Raw genomic sequence first — 21,467 nt, forward strand, 5'->3', positions numbered from 1 at the left:
CCAGTAACAGGAAATAAGCCAATCAGCAACAGGAAATAAGCCAGTCAGCAACAGGAAATAAGCCAGCCAGCAACAGGAATAAGCCAGCCAGTAATAGGAAATAAGCCTTCCAGCAACAGGAATAAGCAAACCAACAACAGGAATAAGCCAGCCAGCAATAGACACAGTTCTCGTAGGAGACACTCAACTAAGATATTAATAATATGACAGGTAATTTGAAAAACATGGAAAGACATTACACATTTTCAGTAACCCAGAAGGGCTGAGGTTTGGTCTGCTGCTATGAATTTGTGATGCTGAATTCTGAACCTGAAGGGCCAGGCCTATGAGTAACTTCTCACTTTTACCACCTTTTGCTGTACAAACCTTGATCCTTAATTTAAAACTATTGGTTTAAAAAACTGGCTACAGCCAGTTACTAAAGGGATTAGAGGTAGGCAGGTTTTGTTACCTGGTTGAGGGTGGCAAAGGAGGAGAAGAAGGCACCATGGGGGGAGAAGATCCATGAGCACATGGCCAGGAGAAGCAGCAAGTATTGGGGAACACCACTGGGGAGATAGCCAGGCCAGCAGTTAGAACAGTAGATTAGGGGTTACCCCAGGAATTGTCAAAGCCATTGTCTGAGTCGCATTCATTTGCAAGCTAGTCAGGGATAAGCTTACATTGGCTGTACTCCACAGAAGTGACACCAGAAACATGTCCCGTCCCCAAACATTATTTTATAGAGATCCGAAGCAATGTTAATGAAGTTCTAGTTAGATTTTTTTTTGAGAAACTTTATAAATATCCCCTAAAATTTAAATGAAGAACATATATTTATTTTGATCATGGGAAAGAACGGTGCAAGGAATGAAAAGACCGAGAGAGAGGCAGTGGGAGAGAGGACAGGTCTCATGACATGATGATGTGCACAATCCCTTGGGGAACGTGCATCATTAGCCCCCTTCCCTAAGTTTCTTGATACATGTCAGCCATGTACAAATGTGTGTGTGTGTGTATACACACTTGCACATACACACACTCAAAATTACCCCCTTTAGAAAGGATTCTCTGCTTTCCTTAAACTGCATCACTCGTTCTTCTGAAACTTATCTGTCTCTTCAAACGTGGACTTGGGAATGACCTTGTAGGCATTTTTATTGTTCTTCACAAATAGAGAATTCATTAGCACAAAGTTTCACAAGAGAGAACATTAACATCTCTGAAGATGAACCATTGCTTAATAGAAATGGGAGTCCAGTTGTAAGGATTTGTATACAGCGTATAAGATTATGAACTTGATAAGCCGGGTCTCATCTGTGGGAGTCATCCCTGTACCCTCAAAATGGAGATCAGCAGCCAGCACCTGCTCAAAGAAGTGGGAAGCCGAGAGTTACAAATAGCACATTAGCACTGACAGCAAGAATATGAGAGCTGGGAAAGGGGCCGAATGCTGAGTTACACTCACGCCCTCGTGAGCTCCACTTGCTCTGACAGACTCACTCACTCACGTTTCCTGTGCCCTCCATAGCCTGTTAATCCAGCACTTGTTAAAATATTGATGAGCTTCAGAACCCTAATGACCCAGTTCCTCTCAAACACCCCGCCTCTGAACACTGCGGCATTAGGGAACAAGCCCTCCATACACAGAGGCCAGGGGCAGGGGTATTTAAGGCCCAAACTATAAGACTTCCATAAGGAAAGTCTCTCCCATGCTTCCTAGAATGGGAATTTTAGGGAGGAATGTTGTGGCTTGAGTCAAGTCCCTTCTGAAATGCTGTTAGGTTAAGATTGTATGGCTGTTATTGGTGACTCTCCTTCAGGAGGGTGGGGGAGAGGCATGGGAGAAAGAGCTATAAGAAGAATCCACATGTTGGAGAACTCTGTTCGTGGGACATATTCCTTATAGTTATAACAGAAGTGGAGTTCACTAGTGATAAACATGTCCAAACCCAGGCTGGGAAAATAGGGGGATTTCTCAGTGGTTAGAACACTTGCTGTGCATGTGTGAAGACCCGAGACTAAAGAACCCAAGCAAAGCCTGGCACAGCAGCATGTGTCTCAAGTCCTGTGCTCCCACAGTGACATAGGTGGTGGCAACATGGCAGGCTCTGGGAGGTCAAGGGCACCCAGCCTGACATCCGGGACAGGAAAGAATGATCCTGTCTCAATGTAGAATGTGAGGACTGACACCAGAGATGGTCCTCTGACCTCAGCATGAGCACCATGGCAACCATGTGTGCCGTGCATTCACACACCATAACATATATATATTCACATGCACTCATAAACACACACCACACATTCACACACCATATATACACATACATGCACACTCATGTATACACATACACATTCACACATAAGCTCACACCCATACATACACACACCATACATGCACACAACACATACACACAAACATGCATGCTCACATATATACATATATATAAGTATATACACACAACACACATACATGTAGCATATATACATACCACATGTACACATACACATATACACATACACACACCACCCATACACACTCACAGACACATACACATTCACATATATACACACACACACTAATACACACACATACACAGACACATACACAGGCACATACACATGCTCACACACTTATGTAAACACACAAGCACTCACACATTCATATACCCATGTTTACATACTCATACACCCACACATTCACAGATACACACATACACAAAGGTTTGTTTTATATATCCAGTTCATCTCGTGAAAACCATAGGTTCATTTGAAATACAACTTCTGACGTAAGTCCCTTGAAACAAATGAAGCCATGTAAGGGGAGAGTGCAGGACATGCAGGGTGGTCATACAGCTCAGAACAGAGGGCATGAGGAGGCTTGTTGGTATCCACAGAGGAACACTCCACGCAGAGATCCAGAGAACGGCCAACCAGAGTTCGGAGCAGACAATGCCAAGAGCAGTGTTACATTGTTTCTAGAGGAGCCATGTTGCCTACAGGCAAGATGCAGGCATCAGTAGAATCTTTCTTTGAAGATTGTATTTTATTGGGAATTTCATATGCGTTTGTAGTGACTTTGCAATCCTCCCTCCTAACTTCATGTCTTCCTTTTTAAATCCACTGAGTCTATTTAGTGCTCCCAGTATGTGCACGGGTGTAGGGCTGTCAACCTGAGCGGCTATCAGTTAACGGCAGCTCCTCAGGTAGAGGTGAGATCTGATGAGCCTTTTCCCTGTCCATGTAAGGATTTTGCTGGGTTGATCTCATGCAGGTCTTGTGCATAGAGTTATAGGTCGTATGTGCAATAGCCATGTCCTGTCTGTAAAATGCTTTTTTTTTTTCCCTTGCCTGAAGTTTATTTGTACAAACAGCATAGGACACTGGTCATCTGCAAATCGGTAGCTGAGTGGCAGCGGTCCATCCGTCTTCACATTGGCAGGAGCCTTTTCTATGGGGCCTTCTCAGGGGTGTGGGCAGTCTGAGCCATAGCTGGAACTGCAGCCTCTGCCTTGATTTGAACTTTTGGCTTTGGTTGGCAGAGCCTATGATCCTTGGCCATGTAGCTTCAAATACACTTCCCAAGCTTGGGGTGAGCGATGAAAGCCACGTGGCTGAGTCTGCGGCTGGGGCCCTTTGGCATCTTTGGCTTGATGGCCTGAGGTTTCACAATGGCCTTGATGGCCTCTGTGCGTGCACTCACTGCCTTTGCATTGTTGGACTTCTTCAGGCCTTTCTTCTTGGACTTCTTGGCAAAAACCATGTTCCTCAGGAACTTGGAGCTAACCCCCTTAAGAATTCGTATCTTTCTGACCGATATTTCTTGATGTCATATCTGTGCCATTTTCAGGATTGGTTGTATGTGGTGTGTATGGTTCTTGGACTTGGCCATGTCTGTGCAGTAACCCTCAGCTCTCTGGAAAATACTTCTATGTAGCAATCACTACTACTACTGGCTCTGAACTCTCTTCCACTATGACCCCTGAGCCTGGGCGGCAGGGGTGATATAGATGTCACAGTTAATCTACTGCAAGAAGAAGTTTCTATGGTTATAAGACGTACTAACCTATGGGTATAAAGTACACGGTGAGTGGTTTAATATGATCTTTTAGCAGAATAGTAATGGTAGGTTCTCCCTGGGTCTCTGACCTTCTTAGGCATGAGTTCTATCAGGTGACAGAAGCCAATCAAAAATTGTTTGGTCACCCCCGTAAACATCCATGCCACCATTGCCCCAGTGAAGCACATCATGCCAGTCATGTCTCTAGCTTGCAGGGTTGGGAAGCAGGTATCACCATTGATGACTTTTCTCCTTGATGGTACACATAGCATCTTCCTGCTCTGCCCAAGTTAGCAAGTAGAGATGAAGCTTCCAGATTGGTGCCATCTTGAATCTCCATGTCTTGTTACTTAAGTGTATATCATCTTCAGTGGACTGTTTTACAACTATAACTTTGTTTTAGTTATCATGGCAATTTAATAAAATTTAGTGGTCAGAGTGGAACCAGATTTTTATCTAGTGTTCCTATTCCTTTTGAAAACAACCATTTATTTTGTTTTATTTGAAATTTCTTGCGTGAGTACTTTCTTAAGTTGTTTGTTATTTCCAAAGGTTTTTTTTTTTTTTTTTTTTTTACTTTTTGAGGTTAATTTAATTACATTTCTCCCCCTTATTTCCTCCCTCCAAGCTCTCCCATACATCCCTCCCACCCTCCTTTAAATCCATGTCCTCTGTTTTCATTGTTACTGAGTGTATATAAGCTCAAGTATAGCTTGTTCTGATCCTGTAAAGGACTGTAAGTATGTCATTTCTACCCACCTTCTCCATGGCCCAGCTTTTCCTGTGTTCCTTCCCACTTCTCAAATCCCTTCCTGTACCTTATTGCTGTACACACACACACACACACACACACACACACACACACACACACACACGTGCACACATGTGCACACACGTGTAACTACAACCTGATGGATCCATTTAGTGTTGCTCATGTGTATATGCTCTCTAATTGTGGATCCAGCTCTGAATTTGAGTGTGTGAGTCTATAACCTGCAGAAACCATAGCGACTAGGAAAGTAAACAGGACCATGGAGTTAGCGCTAGAGGGGGGAATACCAGGACACTGTTTGGCCCGATGTTATCATTTCCCAGATGTTATGTGAGTAGACATTATCAGTGATGCTTAGGTCTCTATCAGTCTGCTTACTTGGCCTTGTTTCCTTGGGTCAGATGTTATATGAGCTGATCTGAGTCTTAAAACCTTCATCCGTTTTCATGGGAAAACATTCCAGTTTTTAAAGAAATTTATTTTTATTTATGTGTTTGTATGAGTATATGCCACATATGTGCATGTCCCCTCGGAGGCCACAAGAAGGGATCAGATTCTCTGGGGCTGTAGTTATGGTGGTTGTGAACTGCCTGACACGGGTGCTAAGAACCAAGCTCAGGTCCTCTGGAAGAGCAGCCGCAGTCTTCACTCCTGAGCATCCTCCAGACCTAATTCTAGCTCAGGTCTTAAGTGCATGCCCGTGGCTTTCTTCTGTTCGCTTCTGACTACACTTTGTCTAGCATGGCTTTCTGTCATGTATGTAACCGTCAGCTGTTCTTCAATAATGCTGGTGTCTTCATGATACTGGTTAAAGCTTATCCGTGAAGGCTGTAGTCATGCACCAGTTACATTTCTTTCTACAGAGTAACTTTAATTTAAAAGATGTTTAGTGAAAGTCCAACAGAGATCATTTATCCTTGACACATGAATACTTTTCCTTGAGACTGTCTGGGGATAGGAGAGCCCTGTTCTGAGAAACTTGAACTCTGAAAGTACAGATAAATCAGTGCACGTTTATGGAATGTTGGTTGACTGGGTTCCCAGGACTGTGCGAAGAATTATGGGGGATACAAAATAATTTTAAGACCCCATCTCTGCCCCAAAAGTTGTATCGTTACAGACACGGAACGGCACGCTATTTATTCATTATGTCAGTTCAGTCTGTAGCTACAGGCACCGAGCTAAGTTCTGACTACCCCAAATTTGGTTTGGATCCCAACGATATTTAAACTGCTTCGAAGTAGGAATTCATGTGTGCACTCTTAAAACTATGTAATTTCTACAGTGGGTATCTATAAATAAATTTCAGTGAGCACAACAGAAACAGAAAAATAATTCTACCTTGTAAAAGCAGTACCCTTAATGTTTCAGGCAAGAATATAAGAATAAATTCTATTTCTGAAATAAAGTTACAAGGTATTATAAAAGGTGGGATTTTTAGGGATGTATATGTTCATGTGGGGGATTCTCACAAATAAGGATTTTGGAGGGAAGGAGGACATGGATGGATGGATGGATGGATGGAAAGACAGACACTTTGATTGAAAGAATAAGGCATGAAGACTTAAAAGATCCTTCTTTCCATGTGACACAAGCTGAGGGCATTTGGTCTCTAGGGAGTGTGGAATGCTGGCACTATGAAGGTACTCTATTTTAAACCAGAGGTGGCATCTTCCTGCTCAGGTCTCCTCAAAAGCTGGAGAGGTTCTGTAGTGACACCCAAACCTGGAGCCATGGAAGTTACAGTCAGATGTGGTGGTGTTCAGGGCTGTGATGTAGGAGTTACATGCTGGTCTCAGAACATATTGCCTACCACAGTATGAGGCTGAGGGGCGGTTTCTTTTCTGAAACTCGATGGACACTAAGCTGGATACTTCCATATTTTTAGAGTTCCTGTAACCCCAACCCCAATCCTTTGCCTTGGTAAGCAGATCATCGGCTATGTCAGCAGGTTATTTGGTAAGAAACTGCAAGTGTTCACTAGAAACACAAATGAGAGCATTTTTATGGCTTCAGTTTGAACAGATCTTTTTTTTTTTTTTTTTAAGATTTATTATTATATCTAAGTACACTGTAGCTGTCTTCTGATGCACCAGAAGAGGGAGTCAGATCTCATTGCCGATGGTTGTGAGCCACCATGTGGTTGCTGGGATTTGAACTCAGGACCTTAGGAAGAGCAGTTGGTGCTCTTAACCTCTGAGCCATCTCTCCAGCCCAGAACAGGTCAGTTTTAAGGGGGAAAAAAGATCTTCCCTAAAAACTTCCAACAGAAAATGTGGGCTGGGCGAGCTTTTGACAGGATTTTAGGTACACTCACCCATGTCTGCGCGTGTGGAGGTCAGAGGTCAGGTGTCTTCCTCAATCACTTCTTCACATTAGTCAAGGTCACATGAGACAAGGTCTGTGTAGCCCTGCCTCACTGTTTATGCCAGGCTGGCCTTGAACTCCAAAGGTCCGCCTGCCTCTGCCTCCTAGTGCTGGGTGGCAGACATGTGGCACTTTGCCTGCTTCTGTATGGGTTCTGGAGATCCGAACTTAGGCCCTCAAGCTTGCGCGGCAAGCACTTTACTCACATGGCATCTCCCCGACCCTTACTTCAGTCTTATTCTGAAAAATCAATGGTGGTATGATAGAAGTAGGTTTCATTTGACCTCTTTAACCACAAACTTCAAAGTACCTCCACTTCCTTTGGGGTGTTTCCATGTAACTGAAGCAGGAGCAGTTGGGTAAGCCACAGAGAGATTGAGGGAGACCCAAGACCCAAGGCTAAGTGCCCATCTACTCATCAATGATGGTGCCTGCTTCCTGGGCTTCTCATGCAGGAATTAGTGCAGAAGATGTACAGACCTAGAGGGCAGGCCAGGTGAGAAAAACATTTAACTAAAACCAACAACAGCAGCAGTAATCATGAAAGTAGAGTCAGGAAAGAGCTGGGTGAATTAGGGAAATGGAAAGGGAAGTGGGAGAGAGAGCAGAGAAAGGCTGGTATCCCCATCTGAGTTCACCCTAAGGCAGAAACACTCCTGGACTTGTCCTATTACATCAGCTCCAAGAAAGGAGATATGTTAGAGAAAAGACTCCGTATGTGGAGGGTGTGGTTCAGTGCTAGTGTGCTGTCTCCAACACTGTAGTAGTGCACAGCCTTACTCACAGAAAAAGACTCCAGGGAGAAGCCTTAAAGAGAACATCACATGGGCTGACTTCAAGGAACAGTACCACATCTGGGCCTCAGACCTGATCCTACCAGTCTGCCTAAGGTCCAGCACTTCTCCTTAAAGATGACCATTTCTATGACTCTGGTCCTCCCAAGACAGAATAAAGAGGAGTCTTGGTTCTGCTCATCGACAGCTGCCCAACAGCTCCCACTTAAGGGTGGGCCTTGTGATGTCACAATGGATGGCAGCTAAAGTCCTTAAGAATAATGTGGTCTGTAATTCCAATGGATTGGACCCTGCCAGTTACCATCATCATATTCCCTCAGAGCTATAGAGTACTGTTCTTGGATTATTGTGGCAAATTTCTAGAATAATCTGCAGTTTTAAAAAACCCTCTTAGAATGGTTTTCTTTTATTTGTTTATTTGGATGTTTCTAGCATTGAGTTCTTGGTGCTGTTGATACATTGTGGCTAAGCCAGAAGATTTATGATTGGTTTTTTTTTTTCTTTAAACACTTCCAGTTTCTCTGATTGTATTCCTACACATTGAAGTATCAGCAACCTGTAGCTGCTGAATAAGAGGTCAGTCAGTGCTTGCTCTTGCACATTGCGTCAGAAATAGCCTTTCCTGTATAAATTCAAGGGCATAGCTATAGGTAAATATTTCAAATTCATCAAGGACATAAACCAAATGAAGTGCTAAATGGTATATATCCCTAATTTTTATCCAGAGGTTTTTATATCCACTGAATTTCCCATGTTTCTTTAACTTTTAAATAGATGCTTCCCACTAAAGTCTTACTTTTTCATGAAGCTGATCATTCACTGATCTGCTTGGAAAACAGCTTCAGTCCCTCTGATTCCTGTACTCACCCTCAGCTCTCACTCCCTCTAATTCCTTGCTTGCTGTAGAGCTGTGTCTTCAGCAGAAGGAAAAGGACAATATCATTGCAACCAAAATATAGGAAACAAACCATCCTGGGTGACTGGGAAGTGCCAGGTCAACCATGAGTTACAGCATCAGATGATAATGGTAGACATCGTCATCCTGTCGTCTCTCTCAGAAGCATCGCTGTCGGTGCCTGGGGTGGTGGAAGAGTTGTGGTTATGAATCCAGATCTCAGAACAGAGGAGCTTCATGCAAATGTGATGGCCTCCCTACTCTGGCAACCCTGGATCTTCAACAGTCAGCACTTAGCTCTGGCAATTTGGAGAGTGTACATAAGAAATTGTTTCTTCTCAGAAGGTAACTAGCAGCCAGATTCTTCCAGATGTTAATGGCATCTTATTATAGGCATGCATATACTTCTGGGACTTGTTATCCTTGGGGAAAGACAGTGTCTATCTAATGTTTACTGTTGCTAATGTGTGCCACCATGAGATCAGGCCATGGTGCCTGTCTCTGAGGACTTACAGTGTTTAGGCATTCACTTGGTCTGTATAATAATGACACCAGTGAAAAACAAACAAACAAACAAACAAAAATAATAATGACACCAGTGATATCTAGCATTCCTCAAGCCGAAAAAAAAAACCTTTCTGTTGATTTATATTCACAAGATATGCCTGATGTCTGTTTTTGTGAATCTCATATAGAATATATGTTAGTATATATACTAACTAATGGTAGTTACCTTCTACCATCAAAGAAGTTCACACCTATTTTATCTTCTTCACACTGAGAAAGATCCTGGATTCTGTAGAGTCCTTCCAGAAGCTCTTCTTTCCATCCTCAAGGACACAAACTCCTTGACCCAATCAGTGTGGTTTGTTATTCCATCACTTGGAACCAATGTACCAGTCTGTGATGCTGATAACTGGGAGGCTGAGGCGGGGGCGGGTATGCATGGTGCTATGTTGGTAACTCTGCGTCATTGATTTTTCTTTCTTTTGACTCGCTACATATAAGACTTCATCTCTGTACTCATTACTTTCTGACCATTTTGTAAGTTTTGAGCACCCTCACTAAAAAAACAAAATCCAGACAACAGAGTATTTATTGTCCAGTGCCAGGGAGGGGGGTGCGTTTTGCCTTGTTTCTTCTTACAACTAATAAAGGCAAACTTTTTGCTCAGTTCTTGTGGGTGTGTGCATGTGTGTTCCAAAATACCACAGCCATGAGCTCGTGCGTGCTGATAAATAGGGGCTCTGACAGTATGCTTCAGCCCTAGCTCGTACTTACATTTCTTAAACCAACCCACGGACTTTATGATGTTGCCTAACCATTCCCGTAAGTTTAAACACCATCATTTAGAGGGAATCTCGACAGTTGGTTATTACGTAGTACAGTTACGGGGAAACTGAGCAGGCTGCGAAACCGTGCAAAGGCACCTAACGAGTGCCAGGAGCCAACCCCAAAAGACTACATGGTATCTGATCCAACTGTGGAACATCCTGGAAAAGGCAAAAAACTGTAAAGAGGGTAGAAATACCAGTGTTGTGGGTTGTCTTAGTCAGGGTTTTACTGCTGTGAACAGACACCATGACCAAGACAAGTCTTATAAGGACCACATTTAATTGGGGCTGGCTTACAGGTTCAGAGGTTCAGTCCATTATCATCAAGGTGGCAGTATGATAGCTTGTAGGCAGGCATGGTGCAGGCAGAGCTGAGAGTTCTACATCTTCAACTGAAGTCTACTAGTGGAAGACTGGCTTCTAGGCTGTTAGAAGGAAGGTCTTAAAGCCCACACCCACAGTAACACACCTACTCCAACAAGGCCACACCTCCCAATAGTGCCACTCCCTGGACCAAACCATATTCAAACCATGGCAGGGGTTGAGGGCAGAATTCTGGAAAGGCTGGGAATGGATAGGCTAAACACAGAAGGCTTGTAGGGCAGTGAGCCTGCTCTGCAGGATACCATAGTGATGAAGAAGTCACAGTTTTGGCCAGACCAGTAGATACTCAAGACCATGTGAGACCTCTAAGGTGACTGTGGACTTTGGGTAATACTGGCCTGTCAATATACATTCATCTTGTACATTGTTATGGTATACCACCATTGGGGTGCTGACAAAGGAGTCTGCGTACCTGTGAAGGAGAGGGTTATGGGATAGCTCTGTACCTTCTTCTCTATTCTGCCAATCTAAAGCTTTTCTTAAAAAAAAAAAAAAAAAAAAAACCTTATCAAGTCTTTTCAATAACTGAGGGGGATCCACGTGCACACAGGCAGGAAGCGATGGCACCACACAGTTTTACTTTACCATTTCCCCTGGAAACAAAGACCTTGTTTGTCCTGGTGACTGTGATGAAGCGTGCGGTTCTCACGGATGTCTATTTTTGCTCTCTGGGGTAATTGTCCCCAGATACATAGGGCGGGGCGTGGAGGATAGCAAACTTATAAATAAGACGTTTGCTAACCCCCAAAGGGTTGGTTCCTTCAGCCCTATCTGCCCTGACCTTTTAATTTCTTCTCATTCCCTGAAAGATTTTATGATACTTAAAAATTTCCAGTAACCTCAAAACAAAGTCGGCACTCTCTGAGTTAATCCTTCCGCCATGAAAGCAAAGCAGGTGCCTGTTGGCCATGGTTCTTTTGGGAAACTGAACTCAAGCTTGCCCATTCGCTGATACCTCAGTGGCGTGAGTGTTACTTCCCTCCTGGTTTATCCCTCTGCCCAGGGGAGTGAGTAAAGGCTCCGACTCCCTGGTGGTTCTCACTTTCACCCAGGGCCACCTTTTGTTCCTGTCTCCGGAACCTGCTGAGTAGGTTCCCACTGTCCATTCCCCAATGCCCTATCCAAGTCTAGTGACTTCAAGACCCAATCAATATAGTTGTACCTCCTCCCTGGAGCCTCCCCTGATTCCCCCATGCCCAGGATCTTACTCCACTCCCATAGCTGCACTGGAATTGTAGCTTAGTTGGTAGAATCCTTGTTTAGCATGCACAAAGCCCTAGGGTGCAGCTTTGGCCAAACCAAGTACATACCTCAGCACTTGGAAGGAAGAGACAAGAAGATCATGAGTTCAAGGTCACCATCAGCTACTTAGCAAATCCAAGGTCCTGTTTCTGGGACCCTTTCTTAGAAGAAATATCTACCCAATGGCAATAGTCAGTAACTTGTCTCATAACTGGAGACTCATAACTTGCCTGAGTGCTGAGGGTGAGAGACTAAATGTTCAGTCCTAAATGGGCCCCCTAACCAACAGCTTGTAAATTACAAAATAAGAAGGGCAGAAAGAAGGTAAGAGCCAGAGGATAGGAAGGGAGCCATGAGATGCTCCCTGCGGACCATGACATGGCTGTGGCATTCGTAAGTGCATAGCAGCTGCATGAGAAGAGCTCCAGTGTGAAAGGCAGGCAGACTAATGCAGACCCTTCCCCTGCTGTGAAGCTGTTGGTAGTTGGTGTCTACTTTAAGAAGGGGGCATCATGGGCTAGTGAGATGGCTCAGCAGGTAAGAGCACTGACTGCTCTTCCAAAGGCCCTGAGTTCAAATCCCAGCAACTACATGGTGGCTCACAACCACTGGTAATGAAAACTGACGCCCTTTTCTGACACAGTGTTCTTATGTATAAAACTAAATAAATAAATCTTTGGGAGTCTTGCTCTTGCCCTCTTGTTCCCTCTCTGTCCTCTTGTGCCTTCTCTTAACTCCCCTCCCCATGCACTGAATAAACTATATTCTATACTATATATATATAAAAAAAAAAAAAAAAAAGAATGGGAGTCATTTTTCTTCAGGGATGTGCGCAATGGTCGGTTGCCATGCTCCAGTGGGTATCCCACGCCTAAGGGCACTCAGGCATCACAAATTGGGTGCAGAGTGTTATTTAAAATAAAAAGGGACATAATAGTGGGACAGGAGAATTGGGAAGTGAGAGAGAAGATTCGTGTTGGACTTGGACATGGTTAAGACACATTGTGTGTGTGTGAGTGTACGAAATTACCAACGAAAAATATTCTTTTAAGAAAAAAATCTGCCTTAGCAGCCTACACAGACTGGTCTGAGGCCCCAGCTTGTATATAGCAGAGGACTGCCTGGTCTGGCCTTGGTGGGAAAAGATTTGCCTAACCCTCAAGAGACTTCATGCCCCAGGGAAAGGGGATGGGGGGAAGCACCCTCTCAGAGGCAAGGGGGATGAAGTAAGGAACTGGGAGGAATTGAGAAGGGGGCAACGGCTGGAATGTAAATAAATAAAATAATTTAAAAAATAAAGACTATTAACATCACACACACTCAAAAATCTGCATTTGGTGGATGGTGGCACAAACTTAGAAGGCAAAAGTCGGTGAATCTCTGAGTTGAAGGCTGCCTTGGTCTGCAGAGCGAGTTCCAGGACAGCCAGTGCTGTTATACAGAGGAATTTAGTCTTGGGTTAAAAAAAAGGAGAGAGAGAGAGAGAGAGAGAGAGAGAGAGAGAGAGAGAGAGGAGAGAGAGAAAGGAGAGAGAATCTGCCATAACCAAACTGAGCAGCAACATTGTAACCAATGTAAAGCCCTGTCAAAAGACAGGCTATAAGCCACAGACTAAGGAATACATCGGAATTGAGAGTGAATGCTGTATCTTGTCTAACTTTGTTAGTAATATATACACATGATTGTGGAGAATCTTGTAAAATGCTGGACTTCAAAGTGTTTAGCCGGTTAATATGCAGAGTAGTGATGGATAAGACAGCGAAGCACACAGGTGGGCTGCAAACCCAGACAAGCGTGTCCTTGGAGCAGGATCAGAACACTGAGTGGGCTAAATCAACTACCAGGCTTTCTTCCAAAACTAAATGCACCAGACAGGACCTTGGCTCCTGCCAGGAAAGGGAACTAGAAAGGCTCCAAGCGAGATAAGAACCTGGAGTCTGGTCACTCTTTGAAGACAATGCCCCTATTCCCAGAAGGATCTGGAAAGATGCTGGTGCCTCCAGGGACCGCCCTAGGGTTGCTCTTCATGGTCCTATCTCCAGCATGGCCTGGCAGCTGACAACATTCCAGTGAACCACCAGCACTCTGTGAGAAGGCCCAGGGATGGCCCCAGGGCCAGGTGGATGCAGAAGTCACAAGAGCACAGGCAGGCAATGGAGACCCACGTCCCAGTGCAAATGCCCCTTCCCCAGAATGGGTGAAGAAAACAAAAAATGCTGAGATCACGCTGGGTTGAACACATGGTACCTTGGCCACCTAGGATCATGCTGAAGGCTGGAGACATGTTATAAGAGCACAACCAAAGACCAGGGTTCAATTCCCGGCACCCACATGGCAGGTCACAACTGTCTGTTCCAATCCAATGCTACCTTAGACACCAGACACAAATATGGTACTCAGACACGCAGGCAGGCAAAGCATCCATACACATAAAATAAACATTAATTTTAAAAAATAAAAACCCAACTGATAAAAACATGTGTCCTGCACCCAGCTGCCCAAATAAGGTTCATTAAAAATAAGGTCTGTATTCACCCAGATCTGGAAAGGGAGAGGGGAGGACTGCAGAGTGCAGCCTTGCAGGGGAGGGGGCACTAGAAGACAGGAAAACGTCCCTGGGAAGAAGGAAATGGAACTGTGTGGTGTAGCTTTGGAAAATATTTTCTTAAAATGTCCTCTGAGCCAAGTTTGGAGCAAGGATGATCTGCGTGTATCCAAAATTTAAAAGACATGAGAAAATCTAGGATTCATGGTAAAGTCTTAACAGCTATGGGCGGGGGGGGGGGGGGAGAGAAAGAGTTGTTGCTCACTAAACAACTCAGTTAATTAATTGGCAGTGGACATCTTGCCAGCAAATAAACAGGAGAAAATGGAATCGTGTTTTCAAATTTGGAGAGGAAATTATTTTACACACCAAAGTATGAAACTCACCAATGTATTCTGCTATTCCTCAAGAAAGAGAGCACTGTGTTCCAGCTACCACACACAAAAGACTTTAAATTGGGGTCAGCGTTTGTTAGGGAAAAGAAAGTTTTTGGCAGGATCGGGGCGGGGGTGTGGTCAGAGCGGGTAGCATGAGGTGGAAAATATATAACACTCGCTGGGAAAGAATAAAAATAACTTTTTAGTTTAAAAAAAAGGTTGCTGAATAGATGGCTCTGCAGCTAAGAGCACTTGTTCTTCTAGAGAACCCAGATTTGTCTCCCAGCACCCATGTTGGGCTGCTACCTCCCGCCCATAACTCTAGCTCTACGGATGTGATGCCTCCTTCTCCTGGCCTCTGTTGCATCTAGATATATGTAGCATACACACACAGACATACCTCAAACACACACAGACATACAGACACATAAAAATTTTAAAAGATGTTTTAAAAAGATGTTTTTAAATAAGAATAAAAGCAATAAAGACCTATTCAGATGTACCAGTTATATAAAATAAGAAGAGGACTCTAGGCCTTGAACTGTATGTCAGTTTAGCCAATTGATTTAATGCCTTGGTCTCTAGAACTGTGAAATGGGAATCATAAGTATGCTGCTTTATCAGATTAAGGTGGCGATTAAACCAGGCATGGCGACACGGGCTGGTAATCCCAGCCCTTTTGGGGTAAAATCAAGAGGAACAGGAGTTCAGGGCCATTCTTGGCTACATGGAGTGTTTGAAGCCAGCCTGGACAACACAGTATTCTGTCTAATAAAATAAAATTTAAAGGCGACAACTGAGAATTAATACTGATTCTAAAATATGGACAGATGGGGGTTAAGCACATCATACGTGTGCTGCTGTAGTCTTTACCATCATCATCCTCACCCCTAGAAGATGTTGGAAGAGGTATTATCACGCCCACACAGATAGCACCAGACGTAGGAGGACTGGCGGTGGCCGGGGTGTCTCTCAGCAAGTATTCACCTGGGCAGTGTGCGCTTTACTAAGCCTTGGTTGCCTCAGCTGGGATTCAGATTTGAGGGTCCGTCTGGTGGGCTGCCCGTGCCCTGTCACCTGCTCGTAGTCACACACTGTCTGTTGCAGGGGCCACTTTGCAACAATGTGTTCAGTTTCTGCCTCCGTGATCAGTGCAAAGATTTTGGCTGTCAGGAGGCCTTACTCTTGCTTAATCGCCAAACACTAGAGATACAATCCGATTTGCTCTGTTTTCTCCATTTTATATTCATTCATTTGTGTGCACATATGGAGATCAGTTCTCTCCTTCCACCACGTGAGTCTCTGGGCTGAAGCTCCAGACAGGAGGCTTACCAGCAAGTGCCTATATCCCCCATCACACAGCCCCAAACCGACTTTGCCTCATTATTAGTTTCATTCATCAAAGCTTACCATTAATTTCACTCATCAAAACTTTTCATTTCATTCACTAGTGCTCATTAGTTTCATTCATAATACTCTGAGTTCTTTGGTTGCTATTCATCTTCTGGGCTGTTGCTCGTTGTTCATATTGTCCCGGATTCCTGATTCTTTGGGTGAGGGTGACTTCTCTAATTTGATTTGAGCAGTATTTTATCTCATCCCAGACAGGTCATACCCTGTCTCTTCTGTGTTACACTCCTCAGAGCTGCTGGATGCTCTTACTTGATAATCTTCTCGGCAGAGCTTGGCAGGGTAGCTGATGGTTGTTCTCCAAGGCAGCAAACTAATGCACGAATGCATTGCTATTGGGCCTTGTTTGTGTTCTCTCATCTCTAAAGAACGTGGGAATGCTTCCGTGAGAGCCCTGTTACATCAAAGCCAGTTATGTTAATCATGCCTGTAGTGCACAACGTGGGTGGAAGAGAGGGGTAAACAGGAGGACTAGGAATTACTTCCACATTTCTTCTTTCCATCGTTTACACATTTCTCACAAGTGAAGATGACATCCAGAGCCGGCAGCTTCCCGTAAGGGCATGTATTGATTCTCAATGCAGTGAAGAAATGCAGAGATCAAAAATACTGAATGTTCCCTAAATACTCACGTTGCTATAACATGTTTCGTGTCCTGACAATGCTGCTGCTTTGTGTCAATTCTTGATGCGGTAAACAAAATCAGATATTTCATTTTTCCATAACATGAGCTAAGAATAAAGTCTTGGTACAGGAGTCGAATGTTATGTTCTCCAGGCAGAGGAAATGGACATTTATTGGATGTTATTGCTACTTTCTTGGCACTAATGACATTACAAGAGCTCTTTGGGTAATATAATTTGAAACTATTATTTCTGTGTTTCAGGTCATGCAAGACAAGATCATCTGCCTTCCAAAAAGAGTGCAGCCTACTCAGAACCACTCTTCCCTTTCCAATGTCTCCCAGGCAGTTATCAGTAACACTCCGCTGCCCCCACCTAAACCCTCACCGACCAACCCCGCGACCGTGGAGATGAAGGGACTAAAGACAGACCTGGACCTTCAGCAGTACAGTTTCATCAACCAGATGTGCTACGAGCGAGCCCTCCACTGGTATGCCAAGTACTTCCCATACCTGGTGCTCATCCACACCCTGGTCTTCATGCTCTGTAGCAACTTCTGGTTCAAATTCCCCGGATCCAGTTCCAAAATAGAACATTTCATCTCCATCCTGGGGAAGTGCTTTGACTCCCCATGGACCACACGGGCTCTCTCCGAAGTATCCGGAGAGGACTCCGAAGAGAAGGACAATAGAAAGAACAACATGAACAGGTCCAGCACCATCCAGTCTGGTCCCGAGGGCAGCCTGGTCAAGTCCCAGTCTCTCAAGTCAATTCCTGAGAAGTTCGTGGTTGACAAATCTGCCGCAGGGGCTCTGGACAAGAAGGAAGGTGAGCAGGCCAAGGCTTTGTTTGAGAAGGTAAAGAAGTTCAGACTGCATGTGGAAGAAGGTGATATCCTGTACGCCATGTACGTGCGACAGACTGTGCTTAAGGTCATCAAATTCCTAATCATCATTGCCTACAACAGTGCCCTGGTTTCCAAAGTCCAGTTCACAGTGGACTGTAACGTGGACATCCAGGACATGACGGGCTATAAGAACTTTTCTTGCAATCACACCATGGCTCACTTGTTCTCTAAGCTCTCCTTTTGCTACCTGTGCTTTGTAAGCATCTACGGCCTGACGTGCCTTTACACCTTATACTGGCTGTTCTACCGCTCTCTGAGGGAGTATTCTTTTGAGTATGTCCGGCAGGAGACTGGAATCGATGACATTCCGGACGTGAAAAATGACTTCGCTTTCATGCTCCATATGATAGACCAGTATGACCCTCTCTATTCCAAGCGGTTTGCAGTGTTCCTGTCTGAAGTCAGCGAGAACAAGTTAAAACAGCTCAATTTAAATAACGAGTGGACCCCGGACAAACTGAGGCAGAAGCTGCAGACAAATGCCCACAACCGCCTGGAGCTGCCTCTGATCATGCTGTCTGGCCTCCCAGACACCGTGTTTGAAATCACAGAGTTACAGTCTCTGAAGCTGGAGATCATTAAGAATGTCATGATCCCTGCCACCATCGCCCAACTAGACAACCTCCAGGAGCTCTGTCTGCACCAGTGCTCCGTCAAGATCCACAGCGCCGCGCTCTCCTTCCTGAAGGAGAACCTCAAGGTCCTGAGTGTCAAGTTTGATGACATGAGGGAGCTGCCCCCCTGGATGTACGGCCTCCGGAACCTAGAGGAGCTCTATCTGGTTGGCTCTCTGAGTCACGACATCTCCAAAAACGTCACCCTGGAGTCTCTGCGGGACCTCAAAAGCCTTAAAATCCTTTCCATCAAGAGCAACGTCTCCAAGATCCCTCAGGCTGTGGTAGACGTGTCCAGCCACCTCCAGAAGATGTGCGTCCACAATGACGGCACCAAACTGGTGATGCTCAACAACCTGAAGAAGATGACCAACCTGACGGAGCTGGAGCTGGTCCACTGCGACCTGGAACGCATTCCCCACGCCGTGTTCAGCCTGCTCAGTCTCCAGGAGCTGGACCTGAAGGAGAACAACCTCAAGTCCATAGAGGAGATCGTGAGCTTCCAGCACTTGAGAAAGCTAACTGTGCTCAAATTGTGGTATAACAGCATCGCTTACATTCCAGAGCACATCAAGAAACTGACCAGCCTGGAGCGACTGTTTTTCAGCCACAATAAGGTAGAGGTGCTTCCCTCCCACCTCTTCCTGTGCAACAAAATCAGATACCTGGACTTGTCCTATAACGACATCCGCTTCATTCCGCCTGAAATCGGAGTTCTGCAAAGTTTACAGTATTTTTCCATCACTTGTAACAAAGTGGAAAGCCTCCCAGATGAACTCTACTTCTGCAAGAAACTTAAAACTTTGAAGATTGGGAAAAACAGCCTCTCCGTACTTTCACCAAAAATTGGCAATCTACTATTTCTTTCCTACTTAGACATCAAAGGCAATCACTTTGAAGTTCTCCCTCCCGAGCTGGGAGACTGCCGGGCTCTGAAGCGAGCTGGGCTAGTTGTGGAAGATGCTCTGTTTGAGACTTTGCCCTCAGATGTCCGGGAGCAGATGAAAGCAGACTAACTTATTTTTCATCAGAGTATGACTGAAACGTGCTTCTACCAAATACAATATAAAGAATTAGGTAGTCCTAATGCCTTTCCTATATTATTATTTTTTTTTCCTTTTCCACACGAGACAACATGTACACAAAGATTGAGTAAGGAGTATGTATTTTTTAATAAAAATTTAATTGTATTTTTTCAATATTAATATTTTAAAGTTTTATTTGTCCTGGAAGCTGACGTATCTGTTACTGCTTTCAGCCAGCAGGAATGGGTAGTTCCATCTGGCTTTGGGTTTTTGCTTTCTCACTTGAGTTCATTCTTGTAAAAGGAAAGGAATTGTAGGTCTCGTGAATCTTGTCATCTTCTAAATGGGTGAAGATACTTTGCCAACACCATCTTTCTTTCTACCTGTCCCAGCCCTTGGTGAGTTTCATCACGTGTGCCAAGGAGTTGTGCCAGCAGTTTTACTGTCAGCCGCCGCCTTCACTGGTCAGGCGGTGCCACTCTATAGGAAACTCCAGACTCTGAACTCACACAAGTGCGCTGTCACAGAGTATTACCCTGAAAAGCCCCCTGCTTCTGACACTGTTAACTGTATCATTTCCTAAACAACAGTTTCAGTTAACCTAGGACAGGCTTTTGAAGTGGGTGAAGAAAGCAACCCCCAGTGGTTGCGGTCCTTGCGCGTGTGTATCATTTGCTGTCTCACGCGGTCCTTGCGTGCGTGTATCATTTGCTGTCTCACTGATCTGCATTTTTTACCAACAACCTAAAATATGTCGTCAAAATTTAAATACAACCGCTATCCCCATCCACCTCAGTATTGTCATGTGGTACTGTTGAACAACCTTAGGGAAATTAGATTTTATTTCAATATTCTAGCAGATAATTAAATTTTAAATCATAGAATTAGAAGCCTGTTTTGAATAATTTAATCACTTTTGATGCCTTGATATGTGGATGCATCCGATGGAAAACAATCTTGCTATTAAGGCACTCTGTTAGAAAGCTGATGTATTCCACGCAGGCCCCGCCCCTTCCTCTGTTAGAAGGCTGCTGTAGTCCACGCAGGCCCCGCCCCTTCCTCGGACCCTGTGCAGAGATATCAATTCACTTTCTGCCTGCTGAACAAAAAAGCCCACTGTGTACATAGTCATCAGCTTCCCGCAAGCCTGCCCTCAGTGCGGATGCAAGCACGGGAACTCTCAGCTCTCTGCTAAAGCTCGCACCTCACTTAGCCAAGTGCTGTGACTAACCTCTGAGGTTCTCACTTAGCAATAGTTCCCACCTGGTGGCTGGCAAAGCTTTTATTGATCTTTCTCTTCTTAAAATCCAGCCTACTGTGGAGACTTGAGTTACATTGTCCACCGGCTGGCCTAAGGAGAAATTTAACACTGAAGGTCGGAAGATGATTTGGCTGCTGAAACCCTGTTTTGAAGAACGTTTTCTTGGCCCCCGTGACCTTGCCCAGACCTGTTTTTTGTGACATGTAGACATGGACACATGTCTGGGAAGAACATGGTCCTCATGTGAGTTAAAACAGTAAAGCTGTGGGGGTAGCTCAGTGGCAAAGCGCTTGCCCAGCGCTGAGCCCCATACCTGAGTTTAGCGACCTGACCCTACAAAACAGACAAGGTAGCAGGACTCGTCCCTCCGTGTGAAGGGCCAGCCCTGGGCAAGTGCTTCTATTCCAGTCATGATTTCTTTAAACCTGGAATTATTTCTAAGTACTATTATGACTATACTTCTTATATGAAGAAATATTCAATTTTAGAATATTGAATGGTATTAATCATGTGTCATGTTCAGAAAAGCTCTGCCTTAAAGAACTTACAGGCAGATTGTCTGTTATTGAGAACAAGTAACTTCTTGTTGGAATGTAAATTGAACCAATGAATGCACAGTTTTGATTGTTAAAACTTATGGTTATTTCTAATATCACCCTTCAAAAGGGATCTATTCAGTTAAATACCATAGTTCCACTGAAGCCTTTCTTTGGCATTAACTGAAAATCCCATATGGGTTCATAACTGAAGCAAATTGCCAATAATTCAATTTTATCGAGCTTCCAAATAATTTGTTTTATCTTCATAATGATTTCACAGGCTGACTCCAAACCTAAGTTGAAAATAACATTCAAGAAATTAGTGTAATTCTTAGACTT

At 44.3% G+C, this 21,467-nt stretch overlaps 1 protein-coding gene across 3 annotated transcripts in view; it reads left to right on the forward strand.

Annotated features, from left to right (window-relative positions):
• Lrrc8c (leucine rich repeat containing 8 VRAC subunit C) overlaps positions 1 to 19,508 on the forward strand; it is a 90,674-nt gene extending 71,166 nt beyond the window's left edge. For 2 of the 3 annotated variants that reach the window (XM_029545256.1, XM_021210519.2), the window contains one exon: positions 17,046 to 19,508. In XM_029545256.1, coding sequence (XP_029401116.1) covers positions 17,046 to 19,319 — 2,274 coding nt within the window. In that variant the 3' untranslated portion in view covers positions 19,320 to 19,508. Of the gene's footprint in view, positions 1 to 9,159; positions 9,213 to 17,045 lie in introns of those variants that run through there. The other variant, XM_029545257.1, reaches the window with a different exon arrangement.
• The last annotated feature ends 1,959 nt before the right edge of the window (positions 19,509 to 21,467 follow it).

The sequence above is a fragment of the Mus pahari genome, chromosome 13 (assembly GCF_900095145.1).
Source record: "Mus pahari chromosome 13, PAHARI_EIJ_v1.1, whole genome shotgun sequence".
In the NCBI taxonomy this organism is placed as follows: domain Eukaryota; kingdom Metazoa; phylum Chordata; class Mammalia; order Rodentia; family Muridae; genus Mus; species Mus pahari.